Source organism: Panulirus ornatus, chromosome 22 (assembly GCF_036320965.1).
Source record: "Panulirus ornatus isolate Po-2019 chromosome 22, ASM3632096v1, whole genome shotgun sequence".
NCBI lineage: Eukaryota > Metazoa > Arthropoda > Malacostraca > Decapoda > Palinuridae > Panulirus > Panulirus ornatus.
Genome location: NC_092245.1, coordinates 19114396 through 19135814, shown reverse-complemented (window position 1 = coordinate 19135814; position 21419 = coordinate 19114396). Strand labels below are relative to the sequence as shown.

General features: G+C 38.5%; 1 protein-coding gene across 1 annotated transcript in view; it reads left to right on the top strand.

Annotated features, from left to right (window-relative positions):
• Window positions 1-21419, top strand: part of poe (E3 ubiquitin-protein ligase-like protein poe) — a 230217-nt gene that overhangs the window by 61995 nt on the left and 146803 nt on the right. The window contains exons 26-34 of the mRNA XM_071676253.1: window positions 1335-1516; window positions 3287-3380; window positions 4697-4837; window positions 8106-8324; window positions 8976-9113; window positions 11409-11463; window positions 12889-13064; window positions 18144-18512; window positions 19495-19740. Coding sequence (XP_071532354.1) covers window positions 1335-1516; window positions 3287-3380; window positions 4697-4837; window positions 8106-8324; window positions 8976-9113; window positions 11409-11463; window positions 12889-13064; window positions 18144-18512; window positions 19495-19740 — 1620 coding nt within the window. The remainder of the gene's footprint in view (window positions 1-1334; window positions 1517-3286; window positions 3381-4696; window positions 4838-8105; window positions 8325-8975; window positions 9114-11408; window positions 11464-12888; window positions 13065-18143; window positions 18513-19494; window positions 19741-21419) is intronic.

Sequence of the window (21419 nt, the reverse complement as noted above, 5' to 3'; positions counted from 1 at the left end):
TTTGGTATCCCACTTCTTGTTCCCTCTGCGTCTGACACATATATCTTCTTGGTCAATCTTTCCTCACTCATTCTCTCCATTTTACCAAACCATTGCAACATACCCTCTTCTGCTCTCTCAACCACTCTCTTTTTTTATTATCACTCGTCTCTCTTACCCTCTCTTTCGTTACTTACTCGATCAAACCACCTCACACCACATAGTTCCTCAAACATTTCATTTCCAGCACATCCACCCTCCTCTGCACAACCCTATCTATAGCCCATGCCTTGCAACCTATGACATTGTTGAAACCACTATTCCTTCAAACATAGCCATTTTTGCTCTCCGAGAAACATCGCCTTCCACGCATTCTTCAGTGCTCCCAGAATCTTCGCCCCCTCCCCCACCCTGTGATTCACTTCCTTTTCCATGGTTCCATCCACTGCTAAATTCACTCTCAGATATCTAAAACACTTCACTTCCTCCAGTTTTCCTCCATTTAAACCTACCTACCAATTAACTTGTCCCTCCACCCTATTGAACCTAATAACCTTGCTCTTGTTCTTATCTACTCTCAACTTTCTCCTTTCACACACTTTTCCAAACTCAGTCACCAACTTCTGCAGTTTCTCACTCAAATCAGCCACTAGAGCTGTATCATTGGCGAACAACAGCTGACTGACTTCCCTTTCCATGGTTTATCCTGGATGCTTTACATGCTCTGGTCCAATGTATTGACAGCATGTTGAGCCCAGTATGCTACAGCATTCCAGTTCACTTTATCCCGTGCATATTCAAGCCTTTATTGCTCAAAATCTTTTTCACTCCATCCTTCCATGTGCTATTTGGTTTCCCATTCTCCTTATTCTCTCTGCTTCTGACACATTTCTTTGTCAACCTTCCTCATTCACCATCTCCATGATAATTTAGTTATTCATTCCCTCATCTTGCTTTTGTAGTATTCTTGAAATCTTTCTAACTAGTTAAGCTCTCCTTGTCTTGATGACCATGTGATACAGCAATATTTAAGAATGAGGTGGATTTTTTGATTGAGGATAGAATGAATTTTACTTGTAGGTGGTGGGTGTCATTCTGTCCTTGAACTGAACAAGTGCTCATGAAGACAGCTTGAGAGTGGACGTGAACAATGAGGCGAATGCTTGAATATGTTTAGCATTTCCTTCATAAAGCAGAAGAAGCAGTTAGGTATAGAAAATGAAAGTATATAACCAAGTCTTATTTAGCATGTCTGGTCTCTCAAATTTTGGTTAGTTTAACATTCACTACAAATATTTATCATTTTGATATTCCAATATTTACATGCTTTTGCTTAATTTTACATGTCTTGACAGGAAGTAGCCCATGGTCTTCTGCGGTCTTTAGTTCCTTTGGGATCATCTCTGGTTAGTGGTGGCTGTGAAGGTTTAGCAAGTATGACACATTTGCTCTCTGTCATGTCCTCCCTAGCTGGTGCTGGATCTGGGACAGGGCATGTAACACTGTTCAGGGCTTCTACTCAATGGATTACACAATGGTGAGTGACTTGTAAATTCTTGTGATTCTTGTTCTTTCTATGTGGAAAATTATTTGGTTCTAACCTTAAGCATTATTTCAAACTCAGATTATGTTTGAGAGATTTTAGATATTTCTTATGTTTCCTAGATGATATGTCTTCATTGAAATAGTTTGTATTTTCTCTTTCTTGTGATCATATATGTATGTGAACACATTACACTCGTCATAGAAAAATCTCGCTGCTTCCAATAGCTTTCCTCTCACATCATATATAAGACCATTCACATGACATTTTTATCAGTCATGTTACACGCTTTCTCCAGATCCTTAAGTGCCAAGTGCAGATCCTTCTGTTGCTCGAAGCATTTATCTTACACATTCTTCAGTGGATTGAACCAGGGCATGTGAAGCGTCTGGGGTAAACCATGGAAAGTTTCGTGGGGCGTGGATTTTTGAAAGGGAGCTGTGGTTTCGGTGGATTATACATGACAGCTAGATACTGAGTGTGAACGAATGTGGCCTTTGTTGTCTTTTCCTACTCCTATCTCGCGTGCCTGCGGGGGGAGGGGGTTGTCATTTCATGTGTGGTGGGGTGGCAACTGGAATGAATAAAGGCAGCAAGTATGAATTATGTACATGTGTATATATGTCTGTGTATGTATATATATGTGTATGTTGAAATGTATTGGTATGTATATGTGTGTGTGTGGACGTGTATGTATTACATGTGTATGTGGGTGGGTTGGGCCATTCTTTCGTCTGTTTCCTTGTGCTACCTTGCTAACATGGGAGACAGCGACAAAGTATAATGATAATAAGAAAAAATTCTTCTAAGCAAATACCTGTGCCTCACATCCTCTACCACTCTTGGAACCTCATTGTCCTTCCCCAATCTGAAGCTGTGTACCTGCCATCGCTCTCTCAATCTCCACTCTCTCATACAACTTACCAGGTACTTTCAACAAACTTATAACCCCATAGTTTGAACACGCGTCTTTATCATCCTTGTCTTTATACAAAGGTACAATACATCCATTTGCTGATCCATAGGCATCTCACCCTGATCCATACATACACTGAAAGTTATCCTAATTAATTAATCAAGAAGCCAATCACCCCCATCTTGAGAAATTCATATGCAATACCATTCACTCTAGCTGCCTTGCCACATTTTATCTTGTGCAAGGCTTTTACTACCTCTTTTCTCTTCACCAAACCATTTTTGTGACTTTATTGCTTCACACACCTCCCTCACCCAAACATCCTACATCTGTCACTCTGTCATCAAACACATTGAACTGTTCTTTAATATTCTTACTCCATATCCTCCTCACCTCGCCACTACCTGTTACCACTTCCTCTTTTCTCTGGTGTTCCAATTAGTTCTTTTGTCAATCTTTCTATTAACCTCCAATCAAAAATCTTATTATCCATGAAGTTTACAGACAGTCTTTTACTCAAACTTTCATTTGCCCTCCTTTTCAGTCCCTGCATCTTCCTCTTCTGATGACATTCTGCTGCTTTCTGTTGTGCAATTCCCAGTCATTTGCACTCCATCCCTTTAAGTACAGCTCATGCATCTTTCTTTTCTTTCACTTGCAACTGTATTTCATCTCCACACAATACCACTTTTCACCTACCTCTTTCTTCCCCTTCATATACCCTGATCCATTTAGACAGAGTTGAATTAGATACTGAATCACTTGGAAGTTGACCAGTTTTTCCATACTATGGTACTTGAAGGAGTTATCAAAACATTGCATATGAATTTAAATATTTTTTCTCACAGCAAGCAACATCTGGCTGGAGAGAGTGACAAGGGACTGTTAGAAGCTATGTGCCATCTACTCTCTTATGTTAGTGACATTGTGGCTGCTTTAAAGGTAAATTTTTGCTGTTTGTTTTAGGATTGTTATGATTGTTTAAGGTGAAGGGTCATTTTCTGTTAGATACCCATTAAGTCACTGACTAATATCAAGAATACCATGGAACATACCAAAAATATACCCGGTGAAATTATATGAATCGTGCTGAAGGAAGCTTGAATGGTTATTTAATACAGTAGGAAAAGAAATAAGAAGCACAGAGTGAACTATATAAAAATGTAAAAATAAATCAAGCGTGATTGAAATCAGTCCCCACATGAATCCAGAATAGATTGCTGTGCTACACTGGAGAGATAGTCTTATTCATCAAGCAAGATATGTAGTGAGTGTTACCTGCTTGCCTTGCCATCTTTGCTTGTCAGTTACTCATAGGTAGATAAAAAATTAAATTAAGAAAATGTTATACAGAAAATGGAAATCCAAAGTTGCTTAGTACATGTATGTGCACAGTAAAAAACAAGAGAACAGAGATTGGTCCCTTTTAATATAGGAGATGAATATGAAAATAACCCCAAGATAACTTGTAGAATGTTGATTGAACAATGTGAACTGATAGCTCAAAATGTAAGAAATTGAAAGATAACCTGATTAGTCAGTTTGATGAAAATGCACTCATACTGAAATATCAAAGATATGAAACCTAGAATAACAAAACTGATGATGTTTTTATTGGGACACATTTTGGAGATAAGCAGAATTGCAGACATTCACCAAATGGCATATGTAATTCCGATAAACAAAGGAGAACCTAAGCTAATAGCGAATCAATTTAGACAAGTTACCTTGACAACTTTGCATGTATTTAGTCTTGTGTACAATTTATGATAAGAATGAGTGAATGTGATGGAATTTTGTGAAGGTAAAGCAAATAAATCTTGTAATGAGGAAGAGTACATAAGTAGTGCCATACAAAGGACCAAAAGAGAAAGTGATAAGAAGTAGAACAAATTGGTTAGATTTGGGTGTCCTTCATTTAGAGGAACTAGATTTCACAGAGCATCTTTAGAAGTTAACAGTATCAAATCAATTGAAATGTGGCATGATTATGTGAACTTTCATCGAGGCCACTTACAGACAGTTGGAGGTAGATGTGGGATGACGTATTTTGGAATCATAGATTTAACCCCAGGAAATTCCAACATTTACTCTGTGTTCTCATTATTTGATTTTTGGGTTTAAGGTATGATGTGGGAGCTAAAGCTTTGTTAACAATTTTGGTTGTCATGCTGAAGTTTGATATACTTCTCTGCAAGACAGTGACCATTTATAAATGATTATTGTAATTTTTTTTCTTTTGTCTTCAATACTCATAGGTGAATAGTGAACGTTGGGCTGTTCCATATCGTAGTGGAATGACATCCCCACCGTATGAGGTGGATTTGACTGTTGATACTGATTCAGACTGGGTTGATGATCTAACCCAAGATGACGATGATAGTGCTGGAGAAGACTCGGTAAGTAAAGAGTGGAAAGATGCTATTCAGATGTATCATATTTGTAGAGATACAAGTATTGTTTATTGATGAACATGAAGGGAAAAAAAGGTTTTAACTTCTAATCATAGTACTGATTGTTTTTAGCAGCCCAAAACTCAAGTTAACACTCATTATGTTGTAATGCAGGAAATTCAATTGTCTGTTTTTTTCTGAACTTGGATCTAAATATTCGTTTTTGTTGTTAAAAAGTAGGAAACTGTCACATACAATGTAATGAAAATAAAAGGATGTTTGGAATAGTTCTAAACATTTAAAAAAGAAAATCAGTTGAGAGTTAAGGATTGAAAGTGGGTAATGTAATCAGACTATTGGTGTCTTAACTATTTTAGGATATTGCAAAAGCTTGTGGAATCGCATGTAAAATCTAGCAGAGTTGGAATTTAGAGGACTGCAGTGATGATATTTTTGATATGCCCTTTATTGATTTACTGAGAGAAAGTACTTGGTTTGGATTAATGTAGAAAAGAGTAGAGGTAGGTAGTTGATTTGATATGTTTAATGTAAAGAAGATGATTGTATAATTTGTTAACCCACAAGTTCCAGGGTGTTACGTAGCAAGCTTTAGGAATTGTTGTATGAGCACTAATGTTCGCTAGCTTTTCTTTAAATGCTCTGCCAAAATTTTTACAATTTTATTGCTGTTAAGTGTTGCCTTGGCCATTGTGTTCCCATTTTATGGATTACCACACCTTGGAAACAGTTTTGAATTGTAAGCACATAAGTAAAATATGTAAATGTTTAAGTATATGAATGTAGAACAGTATATGATTAGTAACTATAGACAGTATTAAGTATTGTTTAGTGAATTAGCATTATATGGCAAGAAATGATGACTAAGCATGAAGGGAAAGTATAGAAATATTTTTTTTTTTTTTTTTTGCTTTGTCGCTGTCTCCCGCGTTTGCGAGGTAGCGCAAGGAAACAGACGAAAGAAATGGCCCAACCCACCCCCATACACATGTATATACATACGTCCACACACGCAAAATATACAAACCTACACAGCTTTCCATGGTTTACCCCAGACGCTTCACATGCCTTGATTCAATCCACTGACAGCACGTCAACCCCGGTATACCACATCGCTCCAATTCACTCTATTCCTTGCCCTCCTTTCACCCTCCTGCATGTTCAGGCCCCGATCACACAAAATCTTTTTCACTCCATCTTTCCACCTCCAATTTGGTCTCCCTCTTCTCCTCGTTCCCTCCACCTCTGACACATATATCCTCTTGGTCAATCTTTCCTCACTCATTCTCTCCATGTGCCCAAACCATTTCAAAACACCCTCTTCTGCTCTCTCAACCACGCTCTTTTTATTTCCACACATCTCTCTTACCCTTACGTTACTTACTCGATCAAACCACCTCACACCACACATTGTCCTCAAACGTCTCATTTCCAGCACATCCATCCTCCTGCGCACAACTCTATCCATAGCCCACGCCTCGCAACCATACAACATTGTTGGAACCACTATTCCTTCAAACATACCCATTTTTGCTTTCCGAGATAATGTTCTCGACTTCCACACATTCTTCAAGGCTCCCAGAATTTTCGCCCCCTCCCCTACCCTATGATCCACTTCCGCTTCCATGGTTCCATCCGCTGCCATATCCACCCCCAGATATCTAAAACACTTCACTTCCTCCAGTTTTTCTCCATTCAAACTCACCTCCCAATTGAATTGACCCTCAACCCTACTGTACCTAATAACCTTGCTCTTATTCACATTTACTCTTAACTTTCTTCTTTCACACACTTTACCAAACTCAGTCACCAGCAGAAGCTGGTGACTGAGAAATATATAAATAGTAATGACAAATAGTGAGGTTTTATTTGGTGAATTATTCTTATGGGGGTAAACCCTTCATATCCACCCAACCAGCACCTCTGTTGAGTGATTGACTTCAGTGCTGTACCATTGCTATGTAAGGTATGTAACTTTAGTGCTATGGAAGGTATATCAACTCACTTGGAGTATGTATCATTTTCTTTTACATGTATTTTTCATTTTATTTGAAAATGAGAAACAAAATCATTTGAAGCCCTTTTGTATTTTGTGCAAATGGTAAGCAGTGTTTGTCTCTCATGGATTTAACAGTAAAAGAGTTGGATACCTGAAAAATGATTTGATTGATATTGTAGATTAGGGCTGTAGGCGGGATGGAGAGGAAGTTACATGGTTGCAAGTTTGGAAGTTTACCTTCAGGCAATGTGGCATCAGGGTCAAATTTATGTTGCCAGCTTGGCAGCAAAGTTGAAGACTGTTCAAGTGGCACTTTAAGGGCCACTTCATTGTTTACCTTAGAAACCTTTTGATTTCTGCACAGTAAATAATGCAACCTGTTTTCATTGTCATTGATATTTCATTAATATTACTCTATAGATAGTAAGGAGCATTACCATAATTCATGCATGAGTATATGATGCAGATACAGAGTATACTTCAATGAGGATGTATCACCATCAGTAGATGACAGAGACATGTGCATTAAAGGACTCCTCACTCCAAAGGAGTCCATTTCCCTGCTACTGGATTGAAGCTACTATAATTCAGCCCCATGGAGTTGGTACTAGTACTTGCCTCTATGTTCTTGACTTAAACTGTCTATGTACAAATGGTCATGATGATAGGTAGGTAGATAGATAATTTTCTTTTACATTTACTTTTTTGATTTCCAGTCATATTAACAACAGTAAAATGGTAAGGTATTAATGATCATGATATGTTAAGTATCAGTGGAGGATGTATCACCATCAGTAGATGACAGAGACATGTGCATTAAAGGACTCCTCACTCCAAAGGAGTCCATTTCCCTGCTACTGGATTGAAGCTACTATAATTCAGCCCCATGGAGTTGGTACTAGTACTTGCCTCTATGTTCTTGACTTAAACTGTCTATGTACAAATGGTCATGATGATAGGTAGGTAGATAGATAATTTTCTTTTACATTTACTTTTTTGATTTCCAGTCATATTAACAACAGTAAAATGGTAAGGTATTAATGATCATGATATGTTAAGTATCAGTGTGTTAAGTTAGTTTGTAAGACACTTAGAATACTGTGCTATATCTCATTTTATCTTGGTAAAATTAAGCCATGCAATTAATTCCCAAGAATATTTATGTGTTTAATTCATTTACCCAGAATGAATGGAAATTTAGTTGATATGTAGAAAAGTGTTTTCAACGCTTTGATGCTTAAAAATAATGTGTTCCAGGATGAAGACAGTATGTGCAACAAGCTCTGTACCTTCACATTGACTCAAAAGGAGTTCATGCACCAACACTGGTATCATTGTCATACATGCCGTATGGTTGATGGTGTTGGCGTGTGCACTGTATGTGCACGTGTTTGCCATCGTGGCCATGATGTAACATATGCAAAGTATGGAGCCTTCTTCTGTGACTGTGGAGCTAAAGAAGATGGTTCATGCCAAGTAAGATAGTAATGACCACATGTTGTAACCCAATTTAACAGTGAATGTATTTCCTTTTTAAGAACCTTCACATAAGTTTATGGGTCTATGGATGCATTGTATGGCTTGCAATGTGCACTCACTTTTCCCATGCATTATTTGGCCAAACTCTCCTGACACTTCATGCCACTAACTTTTATGTTCTCACATGTACACATCTTGATTGAGATCTAGTTTCTTGTATATTGAAGGTGGATTTGATTGTGGATAATGTGTTTGTTATTAATGCAATGTGGTGATGGAAGAATGATTAGAAAAAATAGATAGGTTAAAAGAAATGTTCTGTAATACCAGAAAGTATGTAAATAATAGTCAGGCATGTATAAATGTTTATGATAACCATGAATTTGTCACGATTGTTTCATTTCTTTTTTTATGTGCATGTATTTGTAAATGATTTTGATATCAGTATCACAGAGTATGACAGCTTAATGAACTGTTTGGGATTGACAGGTTATGATCATTAGACTTATGTTTGCATGATTTGATAGGTGACAGTGGAAGCTCTGCTTGAAGCTGTCAGTGGAGCCTCTTTCTTGAAGATATGGTTTAGCTATATATCTTACAATAAACATTAACTAGGCGTTAAAATGTTCTTATTTCTGATGGCAGGCTCTTGTCAAGCGAAGCCCTGCATCATATGAAGATGGTGGCGGATCATCTAGTGGCCCAGCAGCCTTTGGAGTGGAGCCTCTGTTACCATCATCTCTGCGGCGACGCCCATCTTCTCCATCGCAGGGCACTCATTCGGTAATTATCCTTTTAGTTTTTCTTTTGTTGTTACTCTCCCCATATTTTGAATGCTATGTATTCCTTTATTTGCATTAAAAATTATCACGTATAAATCTAATTTACTTATATAAAGAGGCTATGTATTGCTTTTGTGATTAGTTGCTTATTTAATCAGTAAGACAAGGAGTGAAAAGATGGCCACTTCTCCATTATGGTATGTTTACTTTTTTCTTGTTTAATATTTATTTTGGAGAAGTAGGGCATTGAAGAAGTTCAAGAAAGTGTACTTTGATATTCATTTTGGAGAAGCAGGGCATTGAAGAAGTTCAAGAAAGTGTAAACGTTAAATAATTTTTTTTTAACTTTTTATGAATGATGATATTCATTTCACTACCCTTGGAAAAAGACATCCTTCAGCTACCTAGTCATGACTTTACTGATTGAGTTCCAGGCATGTATGGATGAGGTGGAGGTCATTCTCATCTTACCATGTTCTTGATGAATTTAGTTGATTAAACTGATTCATGAAAAAATAGTTCCAAATTGTGCTGATGATAGAAAAAATAGAGCATGGATAATTCTTTAATTACTTGAAACTTGGTAATCAAAGTCCAGGGTCATTGGTACTGTAGACAGAAATGTTGGGGATTACATACTGTAGTAGTTTGACTGGCTGAGAGAAATGCATTTTTATTGATTGATCTTACCAAATCATAGTGTTTCTACTCCCTAGCTAGGAGAAAGAAGTGCTCACCTTTTGAAGACAGTTGAATACATGAAAAAAAAATGGTCTTGTATGCTAATGAAAACCAGATACTCAACCACTGGAGTTGGACTGTAGACTAGTTGAGTCTCCATGAGAACCCTCATGACAGATATATGATGAAAATTGTGCTCCTTACACTCTTTTCTGTCCCTGGGTCAGTAATGGCTTACTTAAACTTTCTAATGAAGTGGTTTATAACACAGTTAAAGCTAATTGGAGATTAGATTTAGGTGGTACCCCTTCTGGAAGATTGATGGATCACTACCACAACCTGTTAACTCGTACACAACTGACCCCACCTCTCTCCTTCACAATGAAGTTTTATCCTTGCATTTTGTTACTTCATTATTTACATGACATTGCTATGCTGATTATCTTAACTTTTCTCACTTATTTGCCGTTTTGTGTGTCTGGAAGTTAGTCCCAGGTTCAGATGAAGAATGGCCTCCTTCACTCTAATCTACTCTTACCTTCATGTATGAATATAAAACCTGAGCCTTCTATTCACAATTAAGCCTCACATACTCTTCCTAGCTTTGCCTCAGATGCTACATATTCCTTGGTGCTGTCCATTGACAGCACACTGCCTCCTGTTTCCCACATTGCTCCACACCCTTATGTCTGATCAGACCCCAAACCCTCAAAACCTCTTTCTCTCAAACACTCGCACACATGCACACATTCTTTTTTTAGGTTGATTAGAGGAGAGGAAGAGATGGAGCAGGGGAAGGGATTGTTTGAAATGGAAGAGAAGGTTGAAATGTGTACAGGTGTCCAGTGTAATTTTCTGGTGCATATGGGTGATTTTCTGGAAGCCTGTTTTTGGCAGAGGGGGTAGATTCTCAAGTGGTGCTAAACAGTCTTCATTTTGTACATTAGTGGATGATTAGAACCCCTTAGAGTGCATGTTCAAGCCCCAAGCACTTAAAACCTTTCTCACTGTCCTTCCATGTGTGTGTGTGAAGTCTGAAGCAGTATGCATATGACATGACAGTCTTCAAATGGTAATTTAGGAAGATGATAGAATATTATTTGGTTTCTGAGAAGAGACTCCCTTTCCCTCATTTCTCTGTAAATGTATATTACCTAACCTCCATCACAGTCAAAGTATTTTGTGGAAGATTATACTCATACCACCCTTATGTGAATTTATGGGAATATATATCAGTTTCAGTTGTTTGATTTTGGAGAGATTCTTTCACCTGTCTTCATTTGGTGTATGTACCTGCAAGTTCCTTTGATGAGGTGTTGCCATGAGAGCAGTGCTAGTGCACTGTGCTCATTTCTTTACTTGTATGTAGATGAACAACATTTTGACCACCTCATCTCATTCCTTGTGTGAGAATGTTTATAACCTTTCACTCGTAATGTAAATTGCAAAAATATTGTGTCAGGTGATGAGACCAAAGTTTGAGTGTCAAAGCAATAAAGCCTTTACCACTGACAGGAACTTTCCAGTTCTAGACTAATATTGTAACCAATATTACACGAGTTTGCATATTGAACACCTTTTCAGTAATTGTCTGATACAATGTCTCTATCCGCAGGATAAGCATCGTGATGATGCACAAAAACAGAGGCAGACACTTGCGAAGAAATTGGGTAAGTTCAACAATCATTGAAGCTTTGTCATATGAAATGTGAGATAAGGAAATATTCTTGAAGTGGACTTCAGATTAGGAGATTCTGAATGAAAGGATGTGGTGGTATACAAGTACTTTCTTGGTGTAAGTTTATAGGATACAGAGAAGATAGAGTAAGAAGATATGATGCTTATAGATAGCATCTGCATTAAAGAAAAAAGGATCAAGTTTGAAATCGGTAAATAAAAAGTTTTAAATTAAAAAAACAAGTAGATGAGTAAGAAATGATAGTCATACCTGGAATCCTTGTTTGGTAGTGTGGTTATGTTCTGGGATATCTTTTGTTCTGGTTGTCCATTATTAAACAGGCCATTGAAAACTGTTTCATAAGAGGGGTTACATTTCTGACCGAAAGTCTGCACCTCCTTAAACTGTCAGAAAACTTTTGATATAACTTTGTGATATATGAGATGATTCATTGGACAGATTGGGATTATGGTGACAAAGGAATCATTAACTGGAGTTGGGAATTGTATTCTTGATATGAATTTTGATTGTAGTCTTTCTCAAAAGAATAAGTGACACATTGAGACTATATGCTATTTGTAGAACTCCTGACTCAGCAGAAAACTGTGGAGATGTGCTAGATACTCCAATAGTTTGCTGCTGCAGTCTTCTCTTTTAAGCTGTGAAAATGGCAGTGCCTGATTGGAGGATTCTAGAAGAGAGGAGAGCAGAAGCAGACCAATCAGAGAACCCAGCATAGCTCCACCCCATTTCCTGAGTCACAAGACTTTTATGAGTAGCATGTAGTCCCATTGTCATTTATATTTCAAAGGAAGATGTAGTCAAAATGTGTCAAATATAAAATTCCTAACTCCGCTTGTGTTGACCATGCTTCTGTAATCCCTATCAAGACAGGTTTACATATGCTGCTAACACATATATGTGCTGTTGCCTCTTTCTTACTGATGAATACATACTGAAATGAATACACTTAACCTTAGAAGGCTTGACAGACTGAGTTACCATGGCATTCCCACCAAATCACTGTGTGCAATCAAAAAAACAGTTGGTTCACTTATTGCAAAATGAATGATGATGCATGTATGCATACACACACACACACACACACACACACACACACACACACACACACACACACACACACACAAACAACCTTTATACCTCAGTATTTTACTATTGAAGGAAATGAATTTGTCACCCTAAGTGGTAGAGGAATGAGTAATGAATGAGTGGCTATGCTTGCCATGAACACCTCCACAACTTTCGTCGGAAGTCTGTCATTGGACTGGTTGATTAATGTTTGTACAATGAATTTCTATTTTCACTAGCTGTAAATTTGAGAATCCAGCATTACATAAATTCATTCATGATGTAGAGATGTTTGTATGGTGTTATATGATTTGTCTTTACTCCTTAGAGAATGTGCGAGATTTGTTGGTGGGTGAAGTCAGCAGCAGTGAAGTTGCAGCTACAGTGCTCGACTTGTTGTCTGATTTGTTACCCACTATCCAGGCGAGTGCAGCTGAATCCAGCTCTGTTGGTTCATATCAGCGCGCATTGGCAGCCCTGCACCAAGTACACACAAACTCCAAGGTCAGTGATAAAGACATCAATTACTGGGTCAAAACAGAGCAGAATTTTTTTTTCATTGTCTTAAGAATGTCATATTTTTTATATTCTCTTTATTAGATTTGTGCATGGATGACTAATTTGTGCATTGTCAAAAACTTATGTTAGTGGACACTCGATGCAAATATAAGTCAAAGGCTAATGAAAATTTATCAGAAATCCAAATCTGTAGGTACATTTCATGGTTTGATATATGCACATTATTTGAACAAACCATTCTAAAGGATATTGATATATAAACAGAAATTCTGAAAATGATGCTGGTTTTTAAAGGAGCAATCAATAAACTCTATTTGTAATGGTGAAACGTGTTTAAAATTGATTTGATGTACATATGATATATGGTTGCAAGGCATGGGCTATAGATAGGGTTGTGCAGAGGAGGGTGGATGTGTTGGAAATTAGATGTTTGAGGACAATGTGAGGTGGTTTGATCGAGTAAGTAATGAAAGGGTAAGAGAGATGTCTGGTAATGAAAAGTGTGTGGTTGAGAGAGCAGAAGAGGGTGTATTGAAATGGTTTGGTCACATGGAGAGAATGAGTGAGGAATGACTGACAAAGAGAATATATGTGTCAGATGTGGAGGGAATGAGGAAAAGTCTGAGACCAAATATGGAGTTGAAAGGATGGAGTGAAAAAGATTTTGAGTGATTGGGGCCGGAACATACAGGAGGGTGAAAAGCGTGCAAGGAATAAAGTGAATTGGAATGCTGTGATATATCAGGGTCGACATTCTGTCAATGGATTGAACCAGGGCATGGGAAGCGTCTGGGGTAAACCATGGAAAGTTTTGTGGGGCCTGGATGTGGAAAGGGAGCTGTGGTTTCGGTGCATTATACATGACAGCTAGAGACTGAGTGTGAATGAATGTGGCCTTTGTTGTCTTTTCCTAGCGCTACCTCACACACATGCGGGGGGGAGGGGGTTATCATTTCATGTGTGGCGGGGTGGCGACGGGAATGAATAAGGGCTGACAGTATGAATTATGTACATTTGTATATATGTATATGTCTGTGTAAGTATATATATTTATACGTTGAGATGTATAGGTATGTATATGTGTGTGTGTGGACGTGTATGTATATGCATGTGTATGTGGGGAGGTTGGGCCTTTCTTTCGTTCACACTCATATCCACCCGTATCTTATGTCCTTATATTTTTTACTACATATTGGAGTTTGGGCAATTATTGTATTACAGTCTGGGCTCTGGTCATGTTGCTGTCTTGTCACTGATAGGATGTTGCACACTGATAGCCTAATATTTATCATATTTCAAGAGTTTCCTCTTGGATTTAAAGAAGGCAAGATACCTGGCCATTTCTACATTCTAATGTTTTTGTCCCTGAGTAACTGCATTATTGATCTTGCTTTGTGGCAAGGTATGCTGTCTTCCATAAAGACACTGATATGATGATAAAAACCAACAAAAGTTTTCCATTTATGCTACAGTTTTTTTTGAGAGAAAACAGTCCACTTGACCCCCCTCACCACTAATACACATGCATATTGTAGAATCAGGATGTTTTATCATTTTTGGTGCGTAGTGAAGCAAGAAGTGGTTGACATTACTTGGTTGTCTCAAATGCACTTAAATGAAAGTTCATCTCTCCACATCACTTTATGCCTCTGTGAAAATGAAGTCATCCTCCATTCACTTATTGCATCTGTAAAACTGTCAAGTCTATATTTATCAGAAACCAAGCATTTCATATGCATCTGGTGTGTGAGAAGTTCAGAGCCTTATGCAAGAGGTACTGTATAGCTTTATCTGACCCACCTGCAAGAATATTCGGCTTAGTTTCTTCAGTTGAACTGCAGAAAGGGATGGTTTTTTCTATACCTCATGCTTTATCAGGTGACTCTTTGCCTTACTGGTCCCCTAGGTCAATCAGAACAATTTTTTCAGGGAGGAATTATATTAGAAGGAAGCCCATGAGCTGAGACAACAAATGTCCAAATAGTGGACTTGGTTTTGCTTTTGCATCTTGAAATCTTGCTTGTATGCACATTTTCTAGCTTCTGAGCAATAATGTAAGCCTTTTTTCCAGTGACATTTTCTTAGGACCCATTTGTAATTTTTAGAGGTGGGAAAATATCTCCCACAACAGAAATGGCATAGGTAGCACTAAACTCAAGTAAAATTTGTATCCCTTCTCTGTTAGTAACATTGGGTAATTGAGGCTGCAAATCATGTTCAGCTAACTTCAAAGACTGCTACACTGCTAGACAGGATATACCCACCTTAAGCAGTTATGGTTTTTTCATTCTTGCTCACTTTTCATGAGGTAACACTGGAACAGATGAAGAAAAGGTATCATTCACTCTTATCCATTCTCTCGCAGTCACGTGTAATGCATTAAAATCACAGCCTGCGATCCACAACCAGGCCCCACAGACCTGTCAATAGTTTATCCTTGTTCATGTTTCCTGAGTTAGTCCATTGACAGTATTTCTTCTGCCATTATATCAAATATTTCCAGCTCACAGTGTCACATACACACCTTTCACCCTCTTGTATGTTCAGACTCCAAACACTCAAAATATTTATTCACTACATCTTTGCATCAACAGTTTGGTCTCCTTCTCCATGTGCCTTCCATGTTTGACATGCATATCCCTTTTGTCAACGCCTCCTCACTCATTCTCTATTTTTCGAAAGCATTTCAGCACATCCCCTTCAGATCTCTCTTAGGCCATAACCTTATTACCACACCTCTTTCTTACCATATTTACTTGATCAACCCTCTTAACACCGCATATTGTCCTCATATATTTCATTCTCGCGACATTCACCCTCTTCTATACATTCTCATCTATAGCCCATACCTTGCATCCATATGACTGTTGGGACTGCTGCACCTTCAAACATACCCGTTTTTGCCCTCCTAGATAGTAACCTCTCTTTCCACACAATCCTTGTTGCTCCCAGAACCTTCATCTCTTCATCCACCCTATGACCCAACTCTGCTTCCATGGTTCCTTTCACTGCCATGACTATTCCCAGGTATTTGAATTACTACTTCCACATTTTTGCCTTTCAAGGTCACAACCAAACTAACTTGTCTCTTTGCACTGCTAAACTTATTAACCTTGCTTTTATTCACATTTACTAACTCAGTCTTATGCACTATACCCCTGCCCCTCTCTTCCTAGCTTTTACCACCATTCACCACCCCATCCATGAACAAATTTAAAACCAAGGTGACTTCACACACCCTTTCACAGACCAACCTTTACCTGGAACCATTCACTGTTCTCTCTCTCTATCTATCTGTCTGTCTGCTTTCTTCAGGAACTCCCTCAAGGGGGTGTTCCTGGCAGTAGTCTCCATAACTAGTGTACTCCAGTGCTGCTTCTTAACCCTTAATGCCTCTAGTGTTGGTAGAGGGCTAGTCTAGTGCAGTGTTTGTAGAGGCTCCTACCAAACGTTCCTACGTACAACTTCTTCCTATTAGTCCTACCTAAATGTTCTTACCTACTACTATCTATTGCATGTACCATTTTGCCAAAAGGCAGGGCTAGCACATAGTTCTTGCCACAGGAAATCTAGAGTTACGAAGAATGAGTTGTGTGAGTTTAGTGTTGTCAAGTGTTGTGTGTGACAGGGAGAGAGATTTTGTCTGTTTGTTGACAGAATGTCAGCAGTCCACATGTAGGTGAAGCAGAAAGAAAAAAACAGCTAACTGGTCTGAGGAATGCAACTTGACAACCAAAGAAAAAATAAAACTCCCAAAAGGAAGCTTTAGTTTAAAGTCCTTTGGGTAATGCAAAAACTGAACAGAATCACCTGGCATGAACTGGAATAAAAGTCCCAACGTGAATCTTTAGTTTGATGACTGTTGGGCCTCGCAAAACCTGGAAAAAAAATAACGATGTCAGCTACAATAAAGGTCCCAAAGTCATGCTTTAGTTTGAAGACTCTACCTCCTGGCATATATGCCTTACTCTCTTGATGAAAGTTCCTCACTTCTTGTAATAGATCTCCTCCCACACCATATATATGTAACATCTTCCACAGAGCATGTCTATCAATCCTTTTGTATGCTTTCTCCATCAAGTGTCTGGTCAAAGGTTGGTTATCTTTCAAGATGGGCATAATTGCAAAATTAGAAAGTATGCTAAGATTCTTCACAGGCTGCATTAACTTTCTTGAAGATCTAAATCACCGGGAACTAGTTAAAACCACTGAAGTTATACTCCCAAAATTTCAGGTTGGAGAGATATGTTACAATTTACAGAGAAAATCCTGGAAGGCATGGGTCTTTCTCTGCTTTTGAAAGTTATTTCCCATTGGTATAACAGGTATGGTGGACTAAAATTTTTCCACTATCAAAATGCAAAAAAATTGTAAGGGAGATCTGTTTAAACATTTAGTGCCTAAAATTGTATAGTGCATTGCCCACTGCTAGTTGGAACTGTGTGGACTGTTCAGTGTAGAATTTGAAAGACGGCCTAGATAAGTACTTATAAAATGTGCCATTGTAGTTATAGTGTGATAGCTTTCTAGGCCAGTGTGTCACAGTCTAACTAAGCATAGAAGCAATACAAAAGCTTCATGAAAGACACCTTTTGTATTAGAAAATCCCTAAAGACCTTGGTAAGGTAACAGAAGAATGAAGTTTTTGGGATTGTGATATCCTTGGAATATTTCATGAATAAAGTTGTGTGTATGATGATGTCAGAGGATTCATTTAGTTATATGCATAAGTACTTCAACCATCTTTATGATTTGTGAACCTACCCTGAGGACTTAGTCGAGGTTGGTTTCGTTGTTAACCATTTCGTGATAGGGAATTGAAATACAAACATTAAAAGTGAATAGTTATAATGAAAAATCTCTGCTGTTGGACTTTGCTATCATCTGTGTTACAGTAATTACTGTTAGTTGTAGTGGTATATTTTCTATATCTTAATGATATTTAGCTTTGAAGTATCATCATATTTATTGTTTATCTGATTAAAACTGTATGATAGATTGTTCATCAGTGTATGTTCTATGCAGTATCTAGAATTTAGAATTGGCTTTAACCATCTGTTACAGACTGTTGAGTCCTCAGAACAGCTGATGGTGGCAACTTTAGGATCTCAGGAGGGGGCCTTTGAAAATGTAAGACTTAATTACTCTGGAGAACAGGGACAGACAATCCGACAGCTTGTTTCAGCCCATATGATCCGGCGTGTGGCCATGTGCTGCATGGCCTCACCAGGGGGTAAGAGGCAGCATCTTGCAGTGTCCCATGAGAAAGGGAAGATCACAGTTCTACAGTTGTCCTCCCTTTTAAAGCAACATGACTCAGCTAAGAGGAAACTTACTTTAACACGGCTATCTTCAGCCCCAGTGCCCTTTACTGTTCTCTCGATAACTGCTAATCCAGCCAATGATGATTATCTTGCCGTATGTGGATTAAAGGTAAGTTGAATATTTTTTAGATCAAGAATTTTATGCAATTTAAGATTATGCAAGTTGATATAACTGTTTAACAAGTCATCCCCAAGGCTGCAGCCATTTAAAGAGAAGCATTCAAGTACTTGCTTTGTCTGACTCGTATGACAGTACACAGCTTATGTCACCTGTTGTTATTAATATATATTTGTTTATAGACAGGATGGTGATGGAGGTGAATGCAAGGGGTAGGTTTATGGGATACTGGTGGTGAGAGTAGCTAAGAAGGTGAATCACTTAATGCTATCAGATTACACAACTCTGGTAACATACTTTTGGGAGAAACTCCAGAAGCTGGTGTTGGAATTTAGGAGTGTATGCAAGAGAAAGTTCAGGGTGAAGGTGAACAGAATTACCTGAGATAATCAGGTGTAGCAGGGAATGAGACAGGATTTTTTGTAAGTAGTTTCTTTTTTAAGGATCCCGTATCTTAACAAGATTGAATATCATTAATCCTTCACAAATTTTTCTGGTGTGCAGAAATTTACCCCTGATAATTGAAATTTTTTTTATGAAGTATGAATCAAGGAGGAAGATTATAACCATTGCATATAGAATGATTAACTGCCTCCGTTAGTTATTCAGGTTTTTTTTTGTACATTTCAAGATTCTCTTAAGGATTTTATTCATTACAGAAATGCACTTGATAAGAGAGACATATGCATGGTATATTTTATAGGTTTAAGGACCAACTCTTTCCCTCTTTCACTTTTTTTTTTATTATATTGGACATGGAGTAATTAGTGATAAGTGACATATAAACAAATTGCTGTTGATATAAACTGTATGGTTCCAGCAGAACTTGTTGGAATTCATAACTTAATGCTGCTCTTTAATTGGCAAAAGTATTTTGGGATGACCATGTAGATGGATAATGACTTTGCTTTTGATTTTTCTGTTATGTCATATTTCGTCATTAGTGTTTTGTTATTATTTTATTTTGACACAGGACTGCCATGTACTAACTTTTGCAAGTGCGGGTAGTGTCTCGGATCACTTGGTTTTGCATCCCCAACTAGAGTCGGGAAATTACATCATCCGAGCTGTTTGGTTACCTGGTCAGCAGACCCAGCTCGCACTAGTTACAGCAGAGTTTGTCAAGATTTATGATCTTAGTGCAGACTCGCTTTGTCCTCAGTATTTCTTCCTCCTTCCATCTGGCAAGATAAAGGATGCCTGCTTTGTCTGTACTCAGGTAAAGTAGTTACATATTTGTTATACTTTGTTACTATCTCTCGCGTTAGTGAGGTAGCGCAAGGAAACAGAGGAAAGAATGGCCGAACCCACCCACATACTCATGTATACACACACACGCCCTCACATGCACATATACATACCTATACATTTTAACGTATACATACATACACAGACATATACATACGTACACATGTACATATTCATACTTGCTCCCTTCATACATTCCGTCGCCACCCTGCCACACATGAAATGGCAAACCCTGCGCACGTGTGAGGTATTGCTAGGAAAAGGCAACAAAGGCCACATTCGGTCACACTCAGTCTCTAGCTGTCATGTGTAATGCATCGAAACCACAGCTCCCTGTCCACATCCAGGCCCACAAAACTTTCTATAGTCTACCCCAGATGCTTCACATGCCCTGGTTCAATCCATTGACAGCACGTTGACCCTGGTATTCCACGTCATTCCAATTCACTTTATTCCTTGCACGCCTTTCACCCTCCTGTATGTTCAGGCCCTGATAGCTCAAAATCTTTTTCACTCCATCCTTCGACCTCCAGTTTGGTCTCCCACTTCTCCTCATTCCCTCCACCTCTGACACATATATCCTCTTTGCCAATCTTTCCTCACTCATTCTTTCCATGTGACCAAACCATGTCAATACACCCTCTTCTGCTCTCTCAACTACAGTCTTTTTATTACCACACGTCTCTCTTACCTTTTCATCACTTACTTGATAAAACCACCTCACACCACATATTGTCCTCAAACATCTCATTTCCAACACATCCACCCTCCTCCACACAACCCTATCTATAACCCATGCCTTGCAACCGTATAACATTGTTGGAACCACTATTCCTTCAAACATACCCAGTTATGCTCTCCGAGATAACAGTCTTGCCTTCCACACATTCTTCAATGCTTTGAGAACCTTCACTCCCTCCCCACCCTGTGACACTCCCACTTTCATGGTTCCATCCTTTGCCAAATCCACTCCCAGATATCTAAAACGCTTCACTTCCTCCAGTTTTTCTCCATTCAAACTTACCTCCCAGTTGACTTGACCCTAAACCCCACTGAACCAATAACCTTGCTCTTATTCTTATTTACTCTCAGCTTTCTTCTTTCACTCACTTTTTGAAACTCAGTCACCAACTTCTGCAGTTTTTCATCAGAATCAGCCACCACTGCTGTATCATCAGCTTACAGCAACTGACTCACTTCCCAAGCCCTCTCATCCACAGTAGACTGCATACTTGCCCCTCTCTCCAAAACTTGCATTCACCTCCCTAACAACCCCATCCATAAACATGTTAAACAGCCATGGAGACATCATTCACCCCTGCTACAAACCGACATTCACTGGGAACCAGTCACTTTCCTCTCTTCCTACTTGTACACATGCCTTACATCCTTGATAAAATCTTTTCACTGCTTCTAGTAACTTGCCTCCTACACCATACACTCTTAATACCTTCCACAGAGCATCTCTTTCAACTCTTATCATATGCCTTCTCCAGATCCGTAAATGCTACATTTAAATCCATTTGTTTTTCTAAGTATTTCTCGCATACATTCTTCAAAGCAAACACCTGATCCACATATCCTCTACCACTTCTGAAACCACACTGCTCTTCCCCAATCTGAAGCTCTGTACATGCCTTCACCCTCTCA